This window comes from Callospermophilus lateralis, chromosome X (assembly GCF_048772815.1).
Source record: "Callospermophilus lateralis isolate mCalLat2 chromosome X, mCalLat2.hap1, whole genome shotgun sequence".
NCBI classification, from domain to species: domain Eukaryota; kingdom Metazoa; phylum Chordata; class Mammalia; order Rodentia; family Sciuridae; genus Callospermophilus; species Callospermophilus lateralis.
In genome coordinates this window covers 31129608-31155940 of record NC_135325.1, presented here as the reverse complement: position 1 = coordinate 31155940, position 26333 = coordinate 31129608, and the positions used below count along the sequence as shown (strand labels likewise).

At 34.0% G+C, this 26333-nt stretch overlaps 1 protein-coding gene across 9 annotated transcripts in view; it reads right to left on the bottom strand.

The window, feature by feature from the left end:
• Nucleotides 1-6837: 6837 nt before the first annotated feature.
• The window catches only part of Kdm6a (lysine demethylase 6A), a 226386-nt gene continuing 206890 nt past the window's right edge, over nt 6838-26333 (bottom strand). For 7 of the 9 annotated variants that reach the window (XM_077106923.1, XM_077106926.1, XM_077106928.1 and 4 more), the window contains 5 exons: nt 25122-25309; nt 24232-24373; nt 11107-11233; nt 8800-8970; nt 6838-7726 (listed from right to left, as the gene is read on the bottom strand). In XM_077106923.1, coding sequence (XP_076963038.1) covers nt 7697-7726; nt 8800-8970; nt 11107-11233; nt 24232-24373; nt 25122-25309 — 658 coding nt within the window. In that variant the 3' untranslated portion in view covers nt 6838-7696. Of the gene's footprint in view, nt 7727-8782; nt 8971-11106; nt 11234-24231; nt 24374-25121; nt 25310-26333 lie in introns of all 9 variants that reach the window. The other 2 variants (XM_077106930.1, XM_077106931.1) reach the window with 1 other exon arrangement.

The window sequence follows — 26333 nt, the reverse complement described above, 5'->3', positions numbered from 1 at the left end:
AATTTCAGCACACTGACCTTTTCTGGAGAAGCAGATGGAGTCTTATAAAGGAATTCTAAATCATAGACTACAAACCACATCTGATTTGGAATGATTTATGATGGGATAATGTGTAAAATGATCCATATTTTAATATAGAGAATGAAACAGTGGTAACCATGAGTGGGTGGGGAAAGAGGAAATGAAGAGATATAGGTCGAAGGACACAAAACAGCAGACATGAAAGATGAACGGATCTAGAAATCATGAGGACAACAGTTAATAAAATGGTACTATATTAGGGATTAAGATTTTGGTTTGAATCAATTCCACTTGTTGATTCTTGATTTTACTTCTTGTGCTATTTCTATTAGGTGCAGGGTCTCTGTTCTAGTGGAATGGATTCCAACTAAAAAGCTTCTTCTCAGCAAAGAAAACAATAACAAGAAAAGAGAGCCTACAGAATGGGAGAAAATCTTTACCACAGGCACCTCAAATAGAGCATTAATCTCCAGGATATGTAAGGATCTGAAAAAACTTAACACTCCCAAAACAAATAACCCAATCAATAAATGGGCTAAGGAACTGAACAGACACTTCACAGAAGAAATACAATTGATCAACAAACATATGAAAAAAATGTACATCTCTAGCAATTACAGAAATGCAAATCAAAACTACACTGAGATTTCATCTCACTCTAGTCAGAATGACAATTATCAAGAATACAAGCAACGATAAATGTTGGTGAGGCTATGAGGGAAAAGGTACACTCAAGGCTAGGGTTGTGGCTCAGTGATAGAGCATTTGCCTAGTATGTGTGAGGCACTGGGTTTGATTCTCAGCATTGCATATAATAAAAATAAAGGCCCACTGATAACTAAAAAAATATTTTAAAAAAGGTACATTTATATACTTCTGGTGGGACTGCAAAATGGTGCAACCATTTTGAAAAGCAGTATGGAGATTCCTCAGAAAAGTTGAAATGGAACCACCAATGGACCCAGCTATCCCACTCCTCTGTTTATACCCAAAGGACTTAAAATCGGTATATTACAGTGACACAGCCACATCAATGTTTATAACAGCTCAACTCATAGTAGCTAAACTATGGAACCAACCTAGGTGCCCTTCAACAGATGAATGGTAAAGAAAATGTGGTAAATTTACACAATAAAATATTATTCAGCAATAAAGAACAATGAAATAATGGCATTTTCTGGTAAATGGATGGAGCTGAAGAGTATCATGCTAAGGGAAATAAGCCAATCCCAAAAAACCAAAGGCCAATGTTTTCTCTGATATGCAGGGCTAATTCACAATAAAGGGAGTGGGTTAGGAAAGAATAGTTACTTTGAATTAGGTAGAAGGGAGTAAAGGGAAGAGAGGGGATAGTAGGTAGGGAGGAGAGTAGAATGAATTGGATATTATTACCCTATATGCATATATGACTACGGGACCAGTGTGACTCTACATCATGTACAACCAAAATAAGAAGTTATACTCCTTTTATATATGATGTGTCAATGTGCATTCTGTCATGTATAACTAATTAGAATAAAAGATTTTAGCTGCTTTTATCACATAAAAATGTAACCATGTGAGATGACTTGTATTCTGCTTCACTGCATAGTAACCATGTCACTCTCTGTATGTATCCCCTAACATCAATGTTGGAAACCCCAAATATGTATAATAAAAGACCCTCTCCAGGATTTGTATATAGTAGTTGTATTGTCAAACCTTGGGTACTTAGTAGTTTTTCTTTTAACTGAAACTTTTAAGGCATCAGTATCACCTGTAGTTCTGAACTTGCTCTCCCACTTCCTACACCTGTTTTCAGTACCTTCACCCAGCAAACTTTGCTGATTGTAAATCATAAATTTGAGTACTGATCTCCATTTATTAGACTTCTCTCCATGTGCAGTCATCTCAAAAGTTGTATCCAACAAGTACATTTAATGAAGGATAGTGACATTTAAATCACATATCAAGTTTTCTAAAGATAACATTTGTATCTAATTCCATTCTGCCAAATACATTATTCTAGCACAAAGAGCTAAAATTAATGCATAACTACAACTATTTAAGCCCCCAAATCAGTGTATTTGCTTTCTCCTCTTTTCTTCCAATAGATGTCATATCTAGGCATTTTTGAAAATGGGTATATTTCAGAGTATTGCTTTATGTTAATCATACCTTGAATCGATTTCAAGTTATCACACACAGTTATAACTTAAATACATTAGAATAGTCCTATGTTCATTAGGAATCTTTCTGTGGTTCATAGTAAACATGTTCAATCACTTAGAAGTAAACTACATGGTGCTAAATAGTTTTAAAACCCCTATAAAAGAGTGACTACCTTTTTTTCAGGTTGACACTTAAAAATCATATTTTGAACATGCTGAATCAGATTCCCACCTTAAATTAGACTGGTAACAGATCTAGAGTTAAGAAAAGTATATATTAATAATATTTACATAAATATTATTCTTTTTACTCATATTCTTCCCACATAACTTTCTGAAGTGTCAATTTTAGGACAGGAACAACTCAGTGGGCATCACTGACTAAAAAACAGGGAGGCTGAGGCAAGAGGATCATGAGTTCAAAGCCAACCTCAGCAACTTAAAAAGGCCCTAAGCAACTCAGTGAGACCCTGTCTCTAAATAAAATACAAAAATCGGGCTGGGGATGTGGCTTGTGGTTAAGTGCCCGTGGGTCAATCCCTAGTACCAAAACAAACAACAGAAAAAACAAAAACAAAAACAAAACATGTTGGGAGAGCATGGGGACAGCAGAGAGGAGTTTGCAGCAAGAGACTCAGTGCAGATTTATGTACTAAAAATCTCCCTCTGCTTGCTAGGGAGAGAATTGAGGAACAGATTGGAGGGGGCAAGAGAACGAGTGGAGCCAGGCATGGTTGTGCAAGGCTCAGGAGCCCGAGGCAGGAGGATCATGAATTCAAAGCCAGCCTCAGGAACTTAGTGAGACCCTGTTTCAAGATTAAAATAATAATAATAATAATAAGGGCTGGGGATATGGTTCAGTGGTTAGGTGCCCCTGGGTTAAATCCCTGGTAAAACAAATGAAAAACTATCCAGGAATTTCCCCTTTATTATTAATGCTAATTTATTGTATGCATCTTCACTAAGATGATTCACCAACTACTTTAAACCCAATTTGGGGGTCTTAATGTACTTAAATGCAGGTAGCTTTCCATTCTAATACAAAAATCTAGGATATTAGGAGGCAAATACTACTCCCAAAATGCTTCTCCTAAAGACTAACTTAAAACACACTATGCTACCCATCCTTGTTTGCTCAGGACAGTACCATTTTGTGGCTGCTGCCCAACCCAATTATTAGTACCCCCTTTCAATCTCAAAAGGGTCCTGGTTTGTACTATAAAAGATATGATCAACTTAATTACAGGTTATCAAGTTTAAAGACACCTTCATCTTTTAAATAAAAGTTTCTTCCAAATGTCACTATTGAGTGAACACTCAGTAACTCCTTCTCTACAGTGAGAGGTACACTAGCATGTACTTTGGAATCAGGCTCTGAAATAGAATCCTGGCTTCACCACTTAAAAATTGTGAATCTGTGTAAGTTACATGACGTCCCTTTATTTCAATTTACTTACCTGTGAAGATGGGGATAAAATAGTATTTAACTCAGTTATTATAAGCATTAAACAGAGGAAAAGTATTAAGTACTGGGTTTTGCACAAGTTTTCATTACATTGGAAGTATCTTCAGGTTACAATAAATAACATCATAAATCAAAAGTATGCCTTCCTCTCAAAAGTGAAACATCACATGGTTTGCCGAGACACACACACACACACAATGTATTACTGTGTGGAGCATTCTAGTATAATGCTGCACAATGTTTAAGATTGGTTATCTGTTTACTATGTACCAAGACCAACATAATTTCATATCTAGAGCTCCCGGAAAGGCTAAACTGACTCACGTCTCTCAATCTCTTCCCATCTTAGCAATCAGGTTGTCAACTCTATTGAAGGAGCTCCGACGAAAGTCACAAAAAATCTCACAAGACAACCCAAAGCAATCTCTTTAATCCTCATCTTTGCAGCAAGCTGTGGTTATTTTTTCAAAAGCTCTAACCTATCTAACTCCTGGCCAGCTTAAGTTTTCTTCTCCTTTGCAGTCTATCTGCCTTTTATGTGCTGATGTTCCATATTGGGCCTAAGTTCCACCTCTCTGCTATTGATCTTGTTGGCTTTAAGCCTTACCTCAATGGACAGCCAGATACCAGGTGGCTCCTAATTCAAGACTAACAGATCCAACCTCTTAACAAACTGGATTGCCAACAGGAAGTTCATTATCTTCTGCCTCCAGAACTCATGTGTATCTCCTATTCTGGGTAAAAGCACCCTCTCCAACCTGGAAGACATCTAATGAGTCCTGTAGACTTGATTTGTGTCTTCCAAATCTGTGCTTTTAATGCCATCTTCACAATATCCAAAGTTCAAGCCCAAATCATGTCTTCTTTGGAGCTCTGTGCTTTAGAAATATCCTGGTAGCAATGTAGAGGACAGATGGAATGGTTAAGAGTCAGCAAGGCAACTACAATTCAATGCTCTTCTTTTGCTTAAATTCAGCAGATGGTTTCATAATAACTAGATGGTTAAGTCTAAACATCTCTTATGGCAGAGCGCTTTCCAACCTTAGCTCCTTCCTACCTCGCTGGTTGTCTTCCAGCATACCTTTAACACTACTTCCAAGTTCCCAAATCTTCTTGCCCTGTCAGGTGTGATAATGTAACCCATGCTGAAATGTAGTTATTAGCCCTCCTTCTTGCTACCTGTAGGTTTTGCATAAATATACATCAATCTCCCATTTTAGATGTGTGCATGGAGGGATCACATACTATTCATTCAGCACAAACACGTAGACTAAATGAAAATTCACAGAACTTTGAAATTTCATATATTTAAACTCAATTCATGATATAATGTGATCTTAAATTTCTTTTGGCTAATTAGTATTTATTTTGAAGGTCCTAGTTTTCAATTTATTTTGCAGACATGACTTAGCTTCTACACTTCGTAGTAAAATCTAAAATTTTTCATTGTTTTAATAGTTTAGGCAAATGGAATTACTATATTGATGCTAGTTAAAAGAGTTACTACTTAACTGATGCTAATGAGAAAAGAATGTAATTTAGTCCTCAATCTCTGGATCGACATTTGCTTTTTAAAAAATGCACTGTGTGATTAGATCCTTTCTTTGAACAATGTATGATGATGCAAAGTTGTTCCATTATTAAGCCATCTGGATAGAGTTTGCGTTAATGGGGCTAACCTATACAAACAGTTAAAAAATTATTCCTGACAACAAACTATCTTAACAAAACCAAGGGAGACAAGTTATATGAGATACATCAGAATGGGTTAAGAAACATTTAGGTACAGCTTTAGCCTTCTTCTGATTTTTGTTTTTTTGGAGGTTGGCTTGTAATTTTTGTTTGCAAAAATGTTTTGTCTGGAGTTCTTTTATTCTAGATGACTTCTGGATAGGAGATTTTAAAAGAAAACCACTTAAAAATATCTGGTTGGAGCTGGGGTTGTGGCTCAATGGCAGAGAGCTCACCTAGCATGTGCAAGGCCCTGGGTTCGATCCTCAGCACCACATAAAAATAAATAAAGGTATTGTGTCCAATTACAACTAAATAATAATAATAATAATAATAATAATAATAATAATAATAATAAATCTGTGGTTAACATCCTCAGCAGCACTTCAGGAAGCACTTACTTCATAACTAAAGATTTGGAATTATTTGTCTGAAATTATAAATATGGGATGACTGCTGCTAAAAGGTATTCAGCAGCAAACCAAATGAATAAAACATCTACATGCTTTCAGCCTTCAAATTGCTTCTAGAAGGACAACATACTCCAAAACTGTCTGAAAGGGTACTTGATTAATGCAATCAGCACAACATTTGGCCAGATAGGACAATAAATTTTCTTCAGTCATATGTGCATGTGTGTACATGTGTGGATGTGTAGGTGTGTTTGTGTTAAAACTTCACTTATAAGCACTCTTTATGTTTCTTCAATAACACTTCTGGAAAATTCATAGAACTATATTATAAAAGGAGACTATTTGCCAAGTGCTTCAGAAAATGGAGATACAAATGAAGATGCATTATAAAATAAAATACTAATATTAGACACCGTTAATTAGCAGTGATTTGTGAATGCTAGTATAGCTTGTTGTATTTTACTAGTGATATGGAATTTGTAGATCCCCATCCCATCATGGTCATGCAAACAGGAAAGCATGAAATATCAAAATTTCCTAACTTTAAAAAATAAGTCTCTTAATTTATTTGTGTTCTAAAATAAACCCTTAATCCTGGAATCCCTTTTCCCATATAAAATGCTACTAAGTGATGTACAGGATTTGTCAAGTCAATACAACATTCCTCTAAAAATCTTGTTCATTCACTATTTGTTTTCTACTATTATACTATATTTCGGCAGCAATTGTTTATTGGTCTGTCACTGCAGTAATTGCAACTTAACAATAAACCAGTCTGACATTTTAGGTCTTGAAGATACATACCATATATATTTCTTTAAAAATAATCATACTTTTGTAAGCAATACTTTACAGTAGACACCTCAAAAATCTACCATAGATGTGAAACTTAAACGAGAAAAATTTAAGTTCTAAATCTTTATACATATATTCAGATTTCTATATATATTATATATACATACATAAGTATATATAAAATATATATAATCAGATTTGAAAAATGAACAAAAACTGGGCACTGTACATAAATTCTTTTTAAAACTCAAACAATAGAAAACTCTTTAAACATTAAACAATTTTAATAAAAGTTTCTGTACAATGCTAAGCAGTTTTATTTACACATAGAAAATGTAATAGGAGTAGTGTTTGAAATTACAGAACTCCTTAAAATTTCAATGGCAGGTAAATCTGGAAAAAATAACAGCATTCCATTCACAAATATTTTCAAGCAATAAATATGTATTTATAAATAGTGTAAATTTACATCAAGATTAGAAACAAAAATCACAAATCTGAAGTTTATTCCTTAGTCTATGTGCAATCCATTATCTTTGTGACTTGGCTGTTAAGTTTTTTAATGTTTTATTTAGGAACCAAAAGTATAACCATCATGGTTTCAAAACAAGACAGAAAAACATAAAAGCAGTAAAAAAGTTTCTTACCTAATTTTTCACATTAAAAAAAAAAAAAAAAAAACTTGACCAAAGAAAGACTTAAAATTGCTAACTACCTTACAAAGAAATGACCAGCTAGGCTAGTATTTTTTTCCAAGGAAAATTGTGAAGGGGAAAGATAGATGAAAACAAATTCATCAGCCCAGAAATAGAGAAATATAAAAGAGGTTGTCTTCAAGTCAGTAGTCTGTATGGTGTTGCCAGTTTTGTCAGATATATACAAAACATGGAAATTATTATTTATTTATTTTTCTGAAGTTCAGCTGATTAGCTTTGTGAGAGTTCTGGAGTAGGAGCGGTACTCTCCCCATCCAGTTGGTTGACACTCCGCACTTGGAAGGTTGCATAGACACAGTTTTCAGCCAGCAGCCTTACGAGATAGCTACAAAAACCAGTGGTGCAGAACTGGGTTACTTCCTGAATAGCAGAAAAGGTCTCATGTTTAATGTCCATGGAATAATATCAAGATGAGGCGGATGGTAATGGAGGAGCCTGAAAATGAAAGTAAAGTAGTTTATTTTGATATACAAATTGTTAATATTGTTCCCTAGCTTATGGCTATAAACATAATTTTGTTTATGAAGTTAGGGAACATAAAACAAAAAAGTCAAGAGCCTAATACACAAAAGTAAAACCTTTTCTTTAACCTGGCCACTTTTCCCAAGAGTCTAAGACCACTTCCCTATTCAATGTACCTGCAACTTTCCATACTTATATTTAGAAAAATAACTTAACAAATCAATTACAATTTCATTAGTGACTGCCTTCAGGATCTATCTCAATAGGTAATACATATTTGGCTCAATATAGTCCAGATAATTTTCTTCTTCTTCAAAAGAAATCTTGAAAAGCATTCAGGTGAAAATATCAGGAGCTAAATTTCAAAAAGTCAGTTTCTATCACATGTGTGTGAGAGAAAAGTATTGGAGAAAATCAATAATTCATAAATTATGTCTGTCTCTTTTCATAAAGCTATTGATCTGCTAGGATAAAATGTTTCCCCCTGAGAATCTGCTATTTGAAATTAAAAACTATATGCAATTATACTTATATATACTATATGCAAGTATACTTAAATTTCAGAAGGTTATATAACATACCAGGAAGTTAAACTCCATCAAATATTCCCATGAGGTTAATATGTCTGGCAAATACAAAACTATATAGAAATACAATTAACTCTAAAAGCAGAAGTATATATAGAAAAGCACACACTGAGCATTTTGTTGGCACTAATAACCTATGTACATATTCGATTAACTGAGATCAAATGTTAGAAAAGATACGAAAGGGTTCTAAAACACATGAAGGTTTTAAAATGTAGTTGTAACATTATTTAGGCTGGTCTCACCCAGGAAGAAAAGTGAAAATTATATATGCCAGTTTCATATGAATAAATAGTTGAAAGTAAAAGAGAAGGGGATGATAGGAATACACCCTTATGTATTATCTGCTGAGCCAAAAGAAAATTTAAGTATTTCATTACCTCCAACTTATCAGGTGGCAGAGCAAACACTGTTGCCTCAACCCAGCTAACTACATACTCACGTGTTGTTTTCACTTACTAATGTAAATTGGTCATAGACTTGCATCAGGTCCTCCATTTTGTACTGTTCTAGCACCACAAAATTTTCCAGGTTTCCACTTGTTTTTCGTGCACAATCTTGGCAATGTACTATGTAGGTCTTACGAGAATTGCTCTCATTAGTGACAAAAAGCAGATCAAAAACCTCCACCTGTTTTATACAAAAGAAAAATGTATTAAACAGAGATGGTGGTATTTATTGTACTGCTTTGGTATAAACACAAAACTTTACCTTAAGGGAACCATGCACAGACAATTATCTCTGGTTAAGATAGGGTACACTAAGGAAAAACATGTCTGTGTTTGAGAATCTTTATGTTGTGTCAAATCCAAATACATGGTGGTAATGCATTTTTAGGGGAGTTACCTGAGGGAATGACTTACTCATGATGACCTCTGACAAAGCCTAATTCAAAAGTTTGGCAAAAGTCAGCTCATTTCTGTTTTAAATCTAAAAATATTATTATACAATCAGATGCATGCAATTATTATTTTCCTTTTTCTCTCTATGATAGTACTCATTACACAGTATTGTGTATGGATGCCTGTCTTTCCCCACAGCTGAGTTACTCAAAGACAAAAACTGTTTTATTCATCTTTGCATTGCTAGTGCATGTCATAGTGTCCAGTCTTTAACCAAACCTCAAAATATGCTTGGTGAGTGAATATAATCTATTTTACAGATAAGGAAACTGATAGGTAAATGAAATGACAGTTGAATATTCAGTTATAAGCCTTATGTAAGTATAAAAAAAAAGTATACTCATGAGCATGGCATGATTTAGAAATAATGCCTCTATCTTATACAGAAAGACTTGAGTTGTTCAGGCAGGATAAGGACCAGCACTGTGGGACAGGAGTCATTCTCAAATACTGGAAAGTTTATACATTCATTTTCTCCAACTGGCTTACTTTAGACTTTATACAACACTAATGAATTCAATCATTTCAAAGAAAGGTCAACAACAGAATTTGAAAACATCAATTTGGAAAAGATCATTAATATTACCATATCTGCTTATTGTAGAATTTTTTCAGTAATGGAAAACTCACACAATCTCATTTCTTAAAATCCTGGAGTACACCATGTTTCCATTACTATCAATGGGCAAAAATAGGAACCTGAGCTAGAAAGTTTATAAGCATTTTTCAACTTGTTGCTTACTTCTGCCATTTAATGACTACTTATTTTTATCTTCTAAATACTTTTTATTTCTTCCCCTTCTTTAATATTCCTCCTGCCAAGTTCTAGTCTAGGCCTTAAGATGAAAAATCGTACTTAAGACCACTCCAATAGCTTACTATTTCTGTCTTCTCCAAGATACACATCATATTACTTGCTTTTCAAAAATTTTTGATGGCTTTAGTGACCTCAAACCAAATATCAAATTCCTTAAAAGTGTTCAAGATGCACTGCAAGCCACATATCACTGAGACTTATGAGTAGAATTTGCACAAGCTGTGTTAAAGCCACATTGGACTGTTCATTCTTTTTGAAAACTATTCTAATTCCCCAGTCCTGTGTTTCCTATACCCCATGACGGTCTACCTCTAATTCACATCATTTTTTAGCCCACTGAAATCATACTCATTCTTCAAGGAAGGACTCAAATGCTAATACTTCTGTGAGCTCTTAGGCCAATACCAGAAAGGAAAATTAGATCATTTATTTCCCCACAGTATTTTCATAACAGAAATCCCAACTTCACATTTATCGTAGTCTCCTATAAATTATAATCAACTGTTTATAATTCATTTTCTCCAAGTAGAATTTAAGTTTCTTCAGAGCAGGCATTACATCTCCTTTGTTCCTGCTCCTCTTGCAAGCCTTGGCTACAGTAGAAGATTGATGGATATATTGCAAATTGCATCAGGGAGGACTGAACATTGATCTGCATGAAGGTATACCAAATTACATCCAGTTTACTGGCATCTGTGTACATATGTTCCCAGTCTAAATTCTTGGACTAAAAACTTCTTGCTTATTATCATCTGTAAAAGACCTATCAGATAAATGACTCTGTGGTAGATATTTTTAAGGCTGATTAACAATTAATAAAATATTACATCATCAGATTAAGTTTTAATATAAGAAATAAGAAATCTAGTAACAAAATTGAACACAATGCTAACTACAGTAAAATACGTTACATGGAAGTGTGTGTGTGTATATATATATATACACACACACACACACACACACACACACACAGAGTCTGAGGAGAAACCAAGAGTGGAGAGGCAAGAGGGATTACAAAAACAACTGTGGAGATGAACGTTTACGTACCTCACAAATGCTACAGTAATGAGCTGGTTCTTCTTTTGTCCGCCCATGCCATATAATCTCTTTTCCTGCAGCAATGAGAGCTTCTCTCAATGTCTGACATTGCTTCAGAGTTCTCAGAAGACAATACCTATTATAGGGGAAAAATTATTTGTGACCAGCAACTGAATATCAAATAATTATAGCATGAAAGATACAGAAATAATGCCATGAGAAATGGTTCTAATATCTATGACTTCAAAATTTTTGTCAATTTCCCAGATTTAAAAAATAAGGCAATGCTCAGCAAGTCTGATGATTAATATTAAACCATTTAGAGTTGAGAATAACTGATATCTGAATATCAAAATATAAAAGTCTTAATTAAAAAACAAAACAAAACAAAAACCTGACTCCTTGCTTAAATTTGAGTGGCTAATTGTGGCTCTTATTTGGGCAAGTTAGTTAACCTCTCTGGGAGTCAATATCTACATCCTTGAAATAAGGGATCTGAATTCCAGATATGAACTGCTATGATTCTAAGTAAGACAGAAAGACACATTACTTTTATCAACACTACCTAGATACTCATGAACATCATTACTTTTGAAACTCTTTGAGTTCCACAGACAGAAAATAATTTATGGATTCAATCATTAGAGTATACAAAAATGTTTTAACTATAGTGCTAAAGAAGAAAAAAAGACATTTGTTTTTTCATTTTAAACAATTGAAGTTTCCTAATAATTTAGACTTTTTTAAAATTTAAACATGATACTAAAGACATTGTGAATTCTCAGTTTGTGCTGATTTTTCCACAGTTTGCATTACTTGGAATATTCTGTATTATCTTACTCTCCTGTGAATTTCAGTGTTCAGGTTCTCCATTGGAACAGAAAGGCTGAACTAGATGATCTCTAAGGCATTTTTCAGCTCTAAAAATCAGAGATAACAAAAATACCCTAAAGAAAAGGAAATAAATTTAGCAACTAAATATTGTCTTGAGAGCAAAGGTCTTGTCTATTTTATTCATACTTTTCTACTCATTTATTTACTGCCTAGGACAGTGCCTGGCATATATTATTGTTCAATAAGTAAACATTTGTTTTCTAAACAACTAAAATTCAAACGTCGGTAATAGTATATTAATCTTAATTTATGTTTCATTTCTATTTTATAAGTTACTAGGCTGAAGTATTGTTATTTGTCAGAACCCACGTATATTAAAACTTCTCAGGGGATAGGAGTGGTTAAAATATATGTAAAACACATTAACAACATACAATAATCAACTTTTACACTTGCAGGCCAATTCCTTAAGTTATCACTTCTTAAGGAATCCATTTCATGTTAAACATGTTCTTGCTTTAGACTATGCTTGCATGTCAAAGCTAAGACTGTTACCTGAGTGTGCATGCACATGCACACATGCATATGTGGTATAGGGTGCCAGGAGAGGTAGCAGATAAAACTTCAGATCATAGCAAAAGACAGACAATATAATTGGGCCCACGCCCCCAGCTCTTGAAAAGCAACTGCTTCTTTTTCCCTCCCCATGTCTCATGCAATTCACCTCTGAAAGTATAGATCTTACTGAACAAGTTTTCCAAGCAGGGGTTAGCATTATTTTTATTTTACAGGAAAATAATGCCTAAAACTCTGCAGGTACCTTGGGGAGATTTTCAAACTCAACTGTGCTCCCACAAGGGCAAACAAAAATAATAAAACAATATAATAAATAAATAATACAAAATAAGAACCAGACAGGAGGCATATATTCAGTATTCTACATACATTATGCCAACCAGGACCCTTAAGCACCTTGCTAAAGGGTTATTTCTATCTCACAAATGGGAAGCAAGGGCTCAGGGAAGTTAAATCATAAAGCTTGTAGAGTGACTGAGTTTAGGGTTTGTAAAAGAAGAAAATCTCAAACTTTCCCTCACTATCTCACGTTCTGCTATCTTCTTTTTGGTATTTTTTCAATTCCCATTCTCTCTCTCTCCTTGTTCTTGTGAAGATAAAAATCTTGGGCTCAGTCAGCAATTTTTTTCAAAACAGAGTCTTGGCTCTGTGGAGAATTATTTTATACTTTAGTACAAAATAACAAAGGGATGGACCCAAGGTTGCTAAGAATAAATAACCACAAGCAGTCTGCTTCTGAAATCACAGGTCCACAATTTTTGTGTCATGCTAAAATCTTAGAAAACAATTGTTTTCTGATAATAAATGAAAAACTGTGGTTTCTCCTTACCCTTATATTTTTTGAAATCTTTTGTTGAGTTGAAAGAGAAGGAGAATTTAGAGGGACAGAGACTCTTAGAGACCACAGCAATGAGCAGGTCTAAGAGGTGATTCAATCAAAGGACAGGGAAAAATAATCAGGAAGTGAAGAGATTTAGGGAAAAGGATACTTGGGAAGGTATAGATACAATATTCAAGACTTGATTTAATCATAAATAGTTCTGCTTTAATTAACTTCAGACTTTAAAAGAGAACATTGAAGAGCTTTAAAAAATTAAAAGCCCAATAAAATCAAGGTTCTCACTTCCTCTTAATTTTAGTATTGCTTAATTTTAATAAGTTTATCTTATACCAATTAAGAATTTAATTTGCTAAAAACAAAATAATAAATTACTAGGAAAAAAGGTAAAATGCTAAATGTAGAAGATGGAAAGTTCTATTTTACATGAATGCATTTTAGGAACAGAGTCAGAAATTATTTCTGCAGCTACAGAAACAGAATTCTTTGGCTTTTAAGGATTACCAGTGGTTTCAGACCCAAGCCCTGTTTTTATTTGGATGAAAAACTACACAAAAAGACAGCTCTGGCACAGAAGAAAACCACAAGGAAGAGACTAAGTGAGGGCTAGGCATATTTGAGGTTATTCAGTAGAAATTAATGCAACCAAAACTTGATCTGCAAAGATGAAGCTTAAAAAGGGATGGAATTTGAGAGAACAACTTCTTTAGAATGAAAATACACAATATACTCACAAATCAACACATCAGGCAAACCATAAACAAACCTAGGAAGTCATGAATACTACAAGGAGAAAGAGATCATTTTCAGGTTAGGGGAGGTAGAAATCTTGGAAGTTTTCATATAGGATGTTGAAATTTCTGATTTGAATATATCAATTTAGATATAAGCATGAAAAAGAGATTGGGGTAAGGCACCTTTTGTGCAGAAGGCACACTGTGAGAAGGTATTATTTAGGGAACAAACGATTATTCCTACAAATGATTTTTCTGGGCAGGGTAAGAATAGAAATGAAGCTATAAATGATGTTATGTCAAAGTTAAGACAACACAGGTGATTATGCTAATATTCTAGAGGTAACTTGACTAAGTTCCCAAATGTCAGTGTGGAGACAGATGAAATATGGGTTAATTTGATAGGGCACTTTTCAATTCTTTATGGTAACAAACTCAGTCACTAAGTAGGTGACAAATGAAAGTTCTAAGAGCCAGCTTGCACTGCCCAGTCTCTAACCCTACAAGGAAAAGTAAGCCAACATGTGAGCCCTCAAAACTCCCTTGCTACCTGCCACTCCAGGATTGTGTTCTCCTATAACAACAAAAGGTATATGAATGTCAATAAGGCATCTAACATTTTTATTTAAACCAACCACATGGCTGAAAATCAAGGTCTCAGTCAATGATAAAATGAACACCTTAGGAATTCCTCAATGGATGGGACTGGGATTGTGGCTGAGTGGTAGAGCACTCGCCTAGCACCTGCGAGGCCCTGGGTTCGATCCTCAGCACCACATAAAAAATAAATAAATAAAATAAAGATATATTTAAAAAAAAAGATTTCCTCAATGGGAAAACAAGCATAAAAGCAAATATATGTTAACCATAAGAAGGCAGAGTTTTAGAATCTTTAGATTTTGTTTGGTCAATGTTATAAAAAATCATTGCATATCAAATCCAATGGATTATTAGAAGAGCACCAGGACTATAGCACTAAAATCTGCTAACTATAGACTGGTCTTTGTGGCTATACCATTATTTCTGCATAGTGATAGGAGAAATTCTGCTTAAGACATTAGGCCAGTTGGCTATGACCAAACAATTGCAGAACACCTCATTTATTCATTTAAAAATGGGCAAAGGGAAAAGGGAAGTTAAGTTTATTTTAACTTTTATTTAAAAACTCTGTACTTATGATAAAGTTTATGTTATATAGATAAGGTAATGACCAATAATATGTGTGAAATAAAGATTTTTAAAAATCACAATTCTAAAAGATCTAATCTACTCCAGGGTGTACATAACTTGCCTGATCCTAAGACTCATTGGTCACCACAAAAAGTGACAAAATCGAAAACAGTGTCTAAAATTTGTATTTTCCAATACATACTAATATATTCAAACTTCACAGATCATTGCATTTTTATCACCAAGACCCTAAGAGACCACAGAGAGACAGCTAATGGAATAGGCAAGAGCAGTTTCTAGACCTAGACTGCCTGGGTTCAAATTTCAGCTTCACACACACTTCTTATTCTCTGTGCTTCCGTTTCCTCAGTTGTTAGACGGGGACACTTAAGAGTGCTGTTTTGAGGATTATGTATGTTCCATAAAATGCTTAAATTGGTGCCTGGCAATTAGTGTTCCATAAACATTTATTATTATTATTATTACTACTACTACTAGGGATTCAACCCAGGGGTGCTTTACTGCTGACCCACATCCCCAGCCTGTTTTTTGTTTTATTTTTTATTTTATTTTATTTTATTGTTTTTTAAAATTTGAGACAGGGTCTCACTAAGTTGCTGAGACTGGCCTTGAACTTGCAATCCTTCTGCCTCAGTCTCCTGAGCCACTGGGATTACAGGTAGACACCACCATACCCAACTAACTAATGTTATTATGTCAAAACTCATAATTCATGTTAAAATAATTATATAATTACTAAACTGAAGTTTTCAGGTAAAGGGAGATGGAAAACACAGAAGTTTTCATACAGAAGTTCAAATTTCTGATTCTGAATACACTGATTTTTTAATTTGAAAAAATTGTGATATGTGTCAAAGTACAATAGTTAATACACTGAAAAGAAAACAAAAATTATTCTAAAAGTGTTTAGACTAGATTCCTTTAAGGTTTCTCAATCTGAGCACCGCTGGTATTTTGGGCTGAATAGTTCTTTGTTGTGGGGAGCTGGCCTGCGCACTATAGGCTGTTTAGCAGCATCGCTACTCCCTACCCCAAAACGCTAGTAGCACCCCTCCCACCTAAGTGATGACATTATCATAAGGGCCCCATGGAAGAAAAACTGCGTGCATTTTAGAACCACTGTACTAGGTCTATAAGTATTAACTTTACAAACAAACAAAAAAAAAATACTGGTGACTAGGGTTTCTATAATTAATATTAACTATAACAACAGCTACCACTTACTGAGTGCTTACTCAATGCAAGGCCCACTAAAGCTACATAAAAAGATATTATTATACACATTTTTTAGAAGAGGAAACAAAGACTAATAGATTTAGTAATCTGCCCAGTCCCTCAGCCAGTAAATGGAGAAGCCAAGATATGAAGATAGGGCAGATTCCAGACAACTAAACTATGCTACCCCTTCTGTAATATTTCATTGGGATATTAAACAGCACAGTATCTAAGACTTAGGAAAAATTTTAAAAAGGAGGAGTGGAGGAAAATAACACACAATGATTACACATACACAAAAGACAAAAAGAAAGCACATGAGGCATCAATATTATGTATGTAAAAGAAGGTACATTTAAAAATGAAATAAGAGCAGTGCTTTATATCATACTCAAAAGAATGACAAAATGACAGGATAAGAAATTAAGTCTGTGGGGGAGTAGTTTAAGACAGACTTGGTATTGTTGAAATTTTAGAGAATTTATTTTCAACTACTGGCTTATATGTTATTAGTAATTTTAGAACATATAATTATTTGGCAGATTATAGGGAGGTGGATGAAAATACGTATTCTGAAAATTAACTTTCCATTCTTTTTTACTATCTGATATGCTCCTCCTCAACCTCAGTCTTCCTAATATTGAACTTTTCAGAAGAAAACACAGTCCTTGGCATTCTATTTTTGACGTATTTATTGAACTATTTAACCACCAAGACGTAGGTGAAACTAACAAAATTGTTGAAGAAAACAGCTTCCTAATGTATTGGCAACATATTACCATTGTATTAACTTGCTAATCATCCACCATGATTACAAAAATGTATACCATATTTCTTGGGGGTTGGCTTTCTCTACCATTGAGATTAAACCATTCAATTATATCTCAAAGACTATTTATTTTGTAAGCCTGTTATCTACAGGGAAACTGCATCAGTACCAATAGTTTTCAGAGTTCATCTGCTATACTAACATTTCAATTCCTTTCAAGGATCTTGTTAAAAGGATACTTCAATGGTAAAACATAAGCAATGTATGAACCTTATGAGAGTGAAGTAAAGAATCTCAATACTATAAAGGGAGAAAATGTAGACTTAAGTAATGTGTCTCAAATATCCGAAAATGGAATCATGAATTTGCAAAGAGCAAATGTTTCCTTTAACTCTTCATTAACCTGTTTTTTAAAGTTAAAAACACAGGATAAAGGCTATGATTTGATGAAGACAGATAAAAAATAAAGTAATTTCCCCATCCCTAATTTTAAGTTTTAAAGTACCTTTTTAGTATAACTTGGGTTTACTCAGGACCCACAAATGAAAAAAATCTATAACACAGTTTATACTAGAGTGGCAAAAGAGTTGACCAAAAGAAAACAGTTCATCAATAGTTTTTTGAATTGCTATCTGCAAAAAGAAAATGTCATGATTACAGATTTTTTTTTTAAAAAGTGACTAAGGAAGATGCAAAGACTATAAACAGAATTCAAGGTGAAATTTGATTCAGTCTGGATTAAGGTGGTGTGGTGAGGTGAGGCAAAAGCTAAGAAGACATTTTTACATTGGTAGGGAAATGTATTTTTTTTCCTTTTTTCTGTTGGGGAATCTAAATGTAGACTGTATATTAGGTAATTCTACTGAATTTCGTATTTCTGGGCTATAGTAAATGGTATGATGCTTATGTGGGAAAATATTCTTTTGGGAAGGAGTTGGGGGGGGGGGTAATGAATTGAACCCAGGAAGTCTTTACCACTGAACTACATCCCCAGTCCTTTTTATTTTGAGATGGTCCTGTTAAGTTGCTGAGGCTGGCCTCAAACTTCTAATCCTCCTGTCTAAGTCTCCTAAGTAACTGGGATTACAGGTATGTGCCACCATGCCCAGCTAAGACTATGCTTATTCTTAGAGATGCGTAATGAAGTATTTGAGATGACAAGTCATAATGTCTACAAATCACTTTTTCATGTGGCTCAGCCAAAACAGTATACACATACGCATGTGTATATAGAGACTGCTAAGTAAATGTGGCAAGTAAATGTGGCAAAAACTTATCTGATGAACCCAGTTTCGGTTATATAGATATTTACTGTATTATTCTATCAAGTTTTTGTGGTAGATTTTTAAATTTTTCAAAATAAAAACTAGATAAAAAAAATACAAACAAGTCAGGGGGCAGCAATATGTATTTTAAAGGAGAAGAAGATATCTTAACATGGAAAAACTGTTACAGTTCAGTGAATTAAAGGAAGTGACTGGTAGCTTTAACTTTTCATTTCTTTGTGTGGGTACTGTTTCTTTGTATGGGTACTGTTTAAAAACAACTAATGGTCCAGAAAACTCAACAGCTAATACCTGAATGGTAACTCCTTATCATAGTTGAAAGCTACAAATGCGTATTTCTGACTCATTTTCCAATACAACCATGTATCCATCTGGGCATTTAAATAGAAATTTTGACTTAAACCCTCATAGAAAGAGTTCAAGTTCTGTATATCTAAGGTCAGCCAAGTTGGTAATCCTCATTCCCTTTAGCTGATCCATTTCCACTTGTCTTCCTTTACTCCCAATTAATACGCATAAATGCTCCACTGTGTGGACCAAACCAAAGTCCAACAATAAAGATCTCTTATCTCCACCAATCAATCTTCAAGTGCAATTTGTTTTACCCTCTAACCTTTGACTCTCCCCTTGTCTAAACTGTAGCAATTACCTTCTAATTCATGCCTCTAAATCTTCTGCCTTCCATTTAATATTTTGTCTTGTTGCTAAGTGATTGGCATGCAAATTTGATTATTAAAAATTCTAAAGGCTTCTCATTAATACATTTTGCCAGTGTTAAGCCTATCTAAATTTTTTAGCAACAAAAGTTTAAATATGTACTCTTTAACTAATATGAAAGCTTAAACCTAAGAATGACACTTTGAAAGTTTGGAATAAAGGAAAAACTAAGCTCATTTGCAGTATATGAGGTATATAGAGAAAAGCTTATGTTCACTGAAACAGTTAAATGCAATCAAAGTTATACACTGAGCTCCCACTAAAATTCTCTTAAGGAGTCAGGCTGTGAACTTCCCAAGTTGAGTTTACTGCATTATGAAAAGAAATAAGAAATCAAGATAATGAATATTCTTTTGACTCATGTCAATATAGGAAGTATTTGAAAAACTGTGAAGCAAAGTATGGATATTAGTGTGTAAAATGATTAGGTTGTAAAATTGGAAGAGATTTACTAAATGACTTACTTAGATAAAGGACTTTATAGAATTTTAAGATCCTACTTGAAAGTGCAAAAAAAAAAAACGAGTTATGTTGACTTGTTAAAAGAACAGGTAATTTGTCCTCAAAATGATAATGAGGAATTAGTAGATCACAATAGGAGATGCCACCATGTCCCATAATTAAACCACCCAGTACAACTATAGGTTCATAAGTTCTTATTATTACCTCATAAGTTTTTCATAAACTCATTTGTATTGAAACTTGACCTGGAGCTATTTATAGGTTTTATTTAGCTCATTAGTAACTATTAATATTTTACTATAGAAATATTAATGTGTTTGATTCTAGCCATAAGATACCCTACTGTAAGGGAAAAAATATAATAGATTTTCTTTTCTTTTTTTTTTAAAGATTTTTTTTTTTCCTAAAACTAAAAAGTTCTGAATTCCCAAACACATTTGGCATAAAGGGGTTAGGATAAGAGACTGTGGAGCTGTTGTACTTCTTTGGTGAGGCCTTTCCTGAATTTTACCCTCTCGGAAGTATCTTAATTCTGTGTTGTCTCACTGTTTCTTACCAAAGACACATTAGGGAAGGAGATCAGAAGAGAGAAAGCAAGGCAAATGGGTCAAGGAAGAGAAAGAGAGCAGGCGGAAGAGAAGATGACCCAGAGGAAGTATGCAATTGCAGTTCCTCTAGAGAGTCAAGAGTTCCCCTGAGCCTCTCAGAGTATAAGCAGCTTACCATGCTGAGTATGATTTTACTAGTTGAAGACTGGCTGGCACATGTCATATAACATGACCTTTCTACATAAATCAACTATTTCACCTTGTGCTCTACAGAAGAAAAGAGATTCACTCCTTCACTGGAAGAAAACGTGACTATATTAACTTAAACATACTAAATATGTATACTTTCATTTTATGGATCAACTGAGGCATTTTCCTGATGGAGCAAGAGTCTGGTCTTAAGCTGACTTGAGATGCTATTCTTTTTGCCTTTCCCTGCCTCCACATTTTCACCCATCACACAAACTACATTTCTCCCCAGAATGAAGAGCTTAAAAAGACATCTGGGATTCTGTGAGCTGCAGAGACTTCAATGACTATATCACTGTATTTCCTTCATTATATTTACTTATACACCCTAATGGGATCTAGTATACATAAATATGTACTTACATGTGCTTATAAATATATATTTATAAATCCTTAGTGCCTAGCCCAGAGTCTTATATTCAGTCAGTAAACACTCATTAAATGAAGGAATGGGAGCAATGTTGGCTGGTGAAAGTACAGTTTTAGCAATGGCTGAATGACTGTATTTTAAAAAATAAATAAAGCAACGTCTAGGGGTCTGGACTTGTAGTTAATATCTTCACTGGTCTGATGACAATAAATGCTTGCTAATCATATCTCAATGAAAATTCAAGCTAGTAGAATTCTTAATAAAATGAATAATCAAGGTTCAAAGGATTAGTCATTTTGTAGTGCTGGATCAAATGGTTTATAGATAAGCATGGATGTTCTTTTAAGTTAAAATATGAAAGAAGGCAGGCATAAGAAACAACTTTATTACCAATAATTATAAGTGAAAAACACCCAAATTTTGTGTGTCCAATTTCAACACAGGGCAGCTTTATAACAAAGATAATACCAGTATCAATGTCCAAGACTTCATAATATTAAGAGGGACAGTGATCAACTGGAAGGAGTCCAGAATTATGGCAAGTTTGATGAAGGTGGGGTAAGAAATAGAAATGATGTAGGTAAACGCTGTTTAAATTACCCAAGATCGGGTAGAAAGAACAATACTGGCAAGAGTTTTTCACTGGTTCCTTTTTCCCTTACTCCACCACCCAATTTACGAGAAAGTTCAGTGAGCTTTGGCTCTACAACAGTCCCTAGTTTGTCCCTCTCTTCACTTCCACAGGCAAATCTCTGCCCAAGCTGGTCCCTAATGTAATTGCCTGGTAGCCTCCAAACCATCCTTACTACCTCTATCCTTGCCCCTTGTAATCCACAAGGCAACCAGATCCATTTTCTATTTTTCTTTTTGGAACCAAGGATTGAACCCAAGGGCACTTAAATACTGAGCCACATCCTCATCCCTTTTAAAAATATTTTATTTAGAGACAAGGTGATGATAAGTTGCTTAGGGCTTCGCTAAATTGTTGAGGCTGGCTTTGAACTTGCGATCCTCCTGCCTCATCCTCCCAGGCCACTAGGATTTCAGGTATGTGCTACTGCGCCCAGCTCAGATCCATTTTCTTAATGGTAAAATTAGAACTTATTCCCCTCCCCCTGCTTAAAATCCTCTAATAGTAACCTGTAACACACACAATAAATATATAGACTCTTTACCTATGTCCTAAAAGTCCACGTACAATCTCATTCCTGCTGCTCACTTCACTGAGCTTATTGCTACCACTCTTATGTTTTCTAATTCTGCTTATAGTCACACTGGCTTCTTTTGTCCCATAAACATGCTCATACTGTTCCTAATTCAGCCTTCACTTGTACTCTGGATCTGAAATGTTCTATCCCTAGATCTGTATACCAATGACTTAATCTCATTTTCCAGGGCTAAGGACCCTCTCAGATACATTCCCTGATCACTTTGGCCAAAGACATACTATCAGCTTCTCCCACCAAAATATTATTCTATTTTACCTTAATCATACAGATACACTGCTTCTTAGACTTCTTGCTTGGGAGTCTGTCTTGCTCCACTGGAATTTGAGCCCCTTGAACACAGGGATTTTGTCTTATAACAATGCTTTATCCTTTAATGTGTAGGATGGTATCTGGCCCAGAGCAGGTTCTAAAGCACTTGTTAAATGGAATATATTCTGTACCAATCTCAGTATATTTAAGGGATTTGGAACCAAGCAACATGTAGATTTTAGATAAATTAGTAAAAAAACTTTAAAGAATTATAGTGAGGTAAAGAGATGTCATTAGGGCTGGGGATGTGGCTCAAGCGGTAACGTGCTTGCCTAGAATGTGCGGGCGCTAGGTTTGATCCTCAGCACCACATAAAAATAAAAAAATAAAGATGTTGTGTCCACCGAAAACTGAAAAAAAAATATTAAAAAGTTCTCTCTCTTTAAAAAAAAAAAAATCCTTCCAATTATAAAATCCTTATCTATCCAAAATGAGATAAGACACTTCCCATCTACATAGCTTATAGATAAATGGTATTGATATTACATATCCCTTTACCTTTAGTTTATCTGAATTAGCATTTAGTTTATGCCCATCTCCAACTTAACTAATCATCTTGAGGAACTTCAGGTCATCCTCCTTGCTCCACCAAAAATACTGAACTCATTGTTCAGAGAGCAAAGTACCATTCTGAGATACAGACACCCCTCCTCCACTGCCAGTTATATTTATATAGGGAATATAGTGCCTAAGATTCAGTGTTTTAAGGAATTTATACATTATTGGACTGTGTCATAAGAAAATTCACAGGCATGTTACCTAGCCCACACAATTTTTGTTTGAATAAAATTTTGGATTTAGGTTTGACAAAATTTTAGTAAGCCAGGATTACTTTCAAAAGACAGCATTCTGAAAACAATACATGCTGACCAAATTAATATACCTGCAGGAATAACAATGAGTGTAAATACTATTTTAACAAAGACTAAAACAAAATTAATTCATCCATGAGTATAAAACAGCATATTCCAAAATGAGTTAAGGAGATCAATTCTTAAAAAGATAATGGTCAAATAAATTTGGGAAATACACGTAACTTCTATTTATAAAACACATCAACACATACAGTATTTAAAAATTTTTACAGAGAATAAATTTAAAATAAAGGACTTGTTCGACTTTATTTTATTCATCATTTCCCATATTTCTTTGACCAGAATTCTCCACCTTTGGGCAGGTAGGGGTAGTAGTAGAAAACATAATTTACAGGAACACTGCCATATAGCACTATTTGAAAATATATATTTCTAAACAGATTTACAAAATAGGATAGAAACTGTGACAATAAATGAGAAGCTTATTAGTGTACATGTATTTAAACTAAGGTACTAGACAAGAATTTATATAAACTGTCTTGTTTTTAAAGCAGCTATGAATAGGGACAAGATGGATAATTTAAACAAAAGAAATTAATAGTTAGTCAAATTCCTGTATTAACTGTTAATTTTTCCATAACAGCAATTATTCTATGATGCTATTATCCCTTCAGTTACTAAGAGCAGATTTTCAATATTAAAACTAATGTCTCTTGGGAAATAAGGTTGTTCAGAGAGGAGGGGGTAAGTAAACACAAGAATGTGAATCTACTAGTTTAGAATCATTTATGCTTTTGTTCTTTTCTGTACCACAGTGGGCTATTTGGAAGGGAAAGGTATTTTTAACATGTGGATTCTCATATTACATTTTGCTAGACTTCTGGACCACTTTCTTTTAATGTCAACATAATTCTATGGGGAAAAAAAAGGTATTTAATAGTTAACACTCCCCCAAACAGAGAGGGACTACAGCAGTTTTAGAAAGCACTTACTTAATCATTTCAAAAAGCTTTGGATCTGAGACCTTGATATTTCGTGCCATATTCCAGGAAAGATGAACCATGGGTACTATTGACTTCACACTTTGCAATTTGTTCCATTCGTACCGTTCCACTGCCAATTTATACTGGCAGGCTAGGAAAAAAAAAACAGTTATAATGCAACCCAAAGTATCGAAAGATATGAAGATAACCATTATCACTCTCTCAGGTGATATCTTCAACACCAATTTTGAAAACCTCAAAGTACTACAAATATCATTTTTATATTTTATGATAGAACCAATTATATAAAAAGAGTACTTCCTATGACTATGTGCCAGGCATTGTGCTGAGCTAATTTTATCATTATCACATTTAATTATTACCAACGCCTTACAAATTATCTTCATAATATAGACGAAGAAATCAAGGACTAGAGAAATTAAATAACTTGCCCAAAGTTACAAGAACCAGGTCCTGGTCCAAATCCAGGTATTTCTGGCTCTAAAGGCCATATTCTTAACCTTAAGCTAATACTGCCTGAATGTAGGCATAATTCAAACAGATTTTTACATAGTAGGGCTATTTATATGGCATACAAAAGAAAAATTTGAAAGAATAAATTTGTACTTTGCTTTTTCCCATAAACTGTTTCCTTTATAAAATAAAATCAAGCACTCTAAAAATTGAAATACATCTTCTATGTATATAAACAAATAAACTTGTTGTTTGCTGAGATTTATGGCCTTAGATTTCCAATTGTTGACTTGAATTTAATTTCTTCTACTAAAAATTGAAATTTGGTACAAGCAGACACTCATCTTCCAAGGAAAAAAAGAACATACATATTAGATATAAGCCTTTAAATTAAACTATCTTTTAAAGCATATTCTTTAAAATACCTGTAAGTGGACCAACATTCCAAGCAATGTTGTTGCACCAGCCAATAGCCTGAACCCAATGAACAGTGCCTGCATTTATCCAGACCAAATCTCCAGGTCGCTGAATAAACCTATACACTGGAACATTTGCTTCATAAAGATCTTCAAGGTTGGGCCACCAAGAACCCATTAGGAAATTCAAATTATTTCTGAAATAAGAAACAATGGTACAGATGGATCAGGTAACTTTAATAAGCTCTTTATAAGACTGAAATATCACAAGTTTTTAAATAATATTCATTTTAATGAAATTTAAGCACTTGCACAATAAAAACTGCTATATGTATATAAAGAGTATGAAATTAATTAGTTCAGTATTGAACAACTTATCTGAAGACTAGTATTACTACCTTAAATTAATTTTTCAAAGATCCCAAAGAAATTCAAAGCTATTTTAAAGTAATACTTCGGTAATTCATTCATTTCATTTCATTTCAATGAAGACATTTTTTTCCTTGGAGGTGGGGGACTAAGGGTTGAACCCAGGGGTACTCTATACCACTGAGCTATATCCCAGTCCTTTTTTATTTTTTATTTTGAGACAAGGTGTTGATAAGTTGGCAAGGCTGGCTCAAACTTGCAATTCTCCTGCCTCAGCTTCCTGCTCTACTGGGATTACAGGAATGTGCAACAACACCAGGCTAGACTATTTTTCATTAAACTCTGGAGTACCTGGAAATCCCTTAAAGGTAAATGGAAGGTGGAGATGATATCAAGTCATTTAAATATGTAAATAGGAACATTATGGTAATATAAGTATTAGAAACTTCCCACAATTTCTGAGGGAAAGGAAAAGATAGAAATGGTCTCTACTACTGTTTTGAAAAGGGAGACAGATGTCAGTTTCTATATGGTTTGAAAGATCCACTGATTCAAACTATGCAGTTGAAACCAACTTTATCAAAAGCAAACAATCACATACTACTGCCACCAATATACTGCGGAAACAACTCTACAGGTCATATTACTAAGCTTCTATTTCAATATCTGGCTTCTTGTTAGTCTCCATCATGATATGAAGTACATCATAAAATATATAGCAACTTTTCCTGTAAGATAATTTTATAAATTTCAATTAACTACTTCAGATTTTACATTTTTGGGAAGGAAGTACTTATACAGTAGATATATTCTTTTTTAAAAAAAATTTATAATATATATTAGTTGTAGATG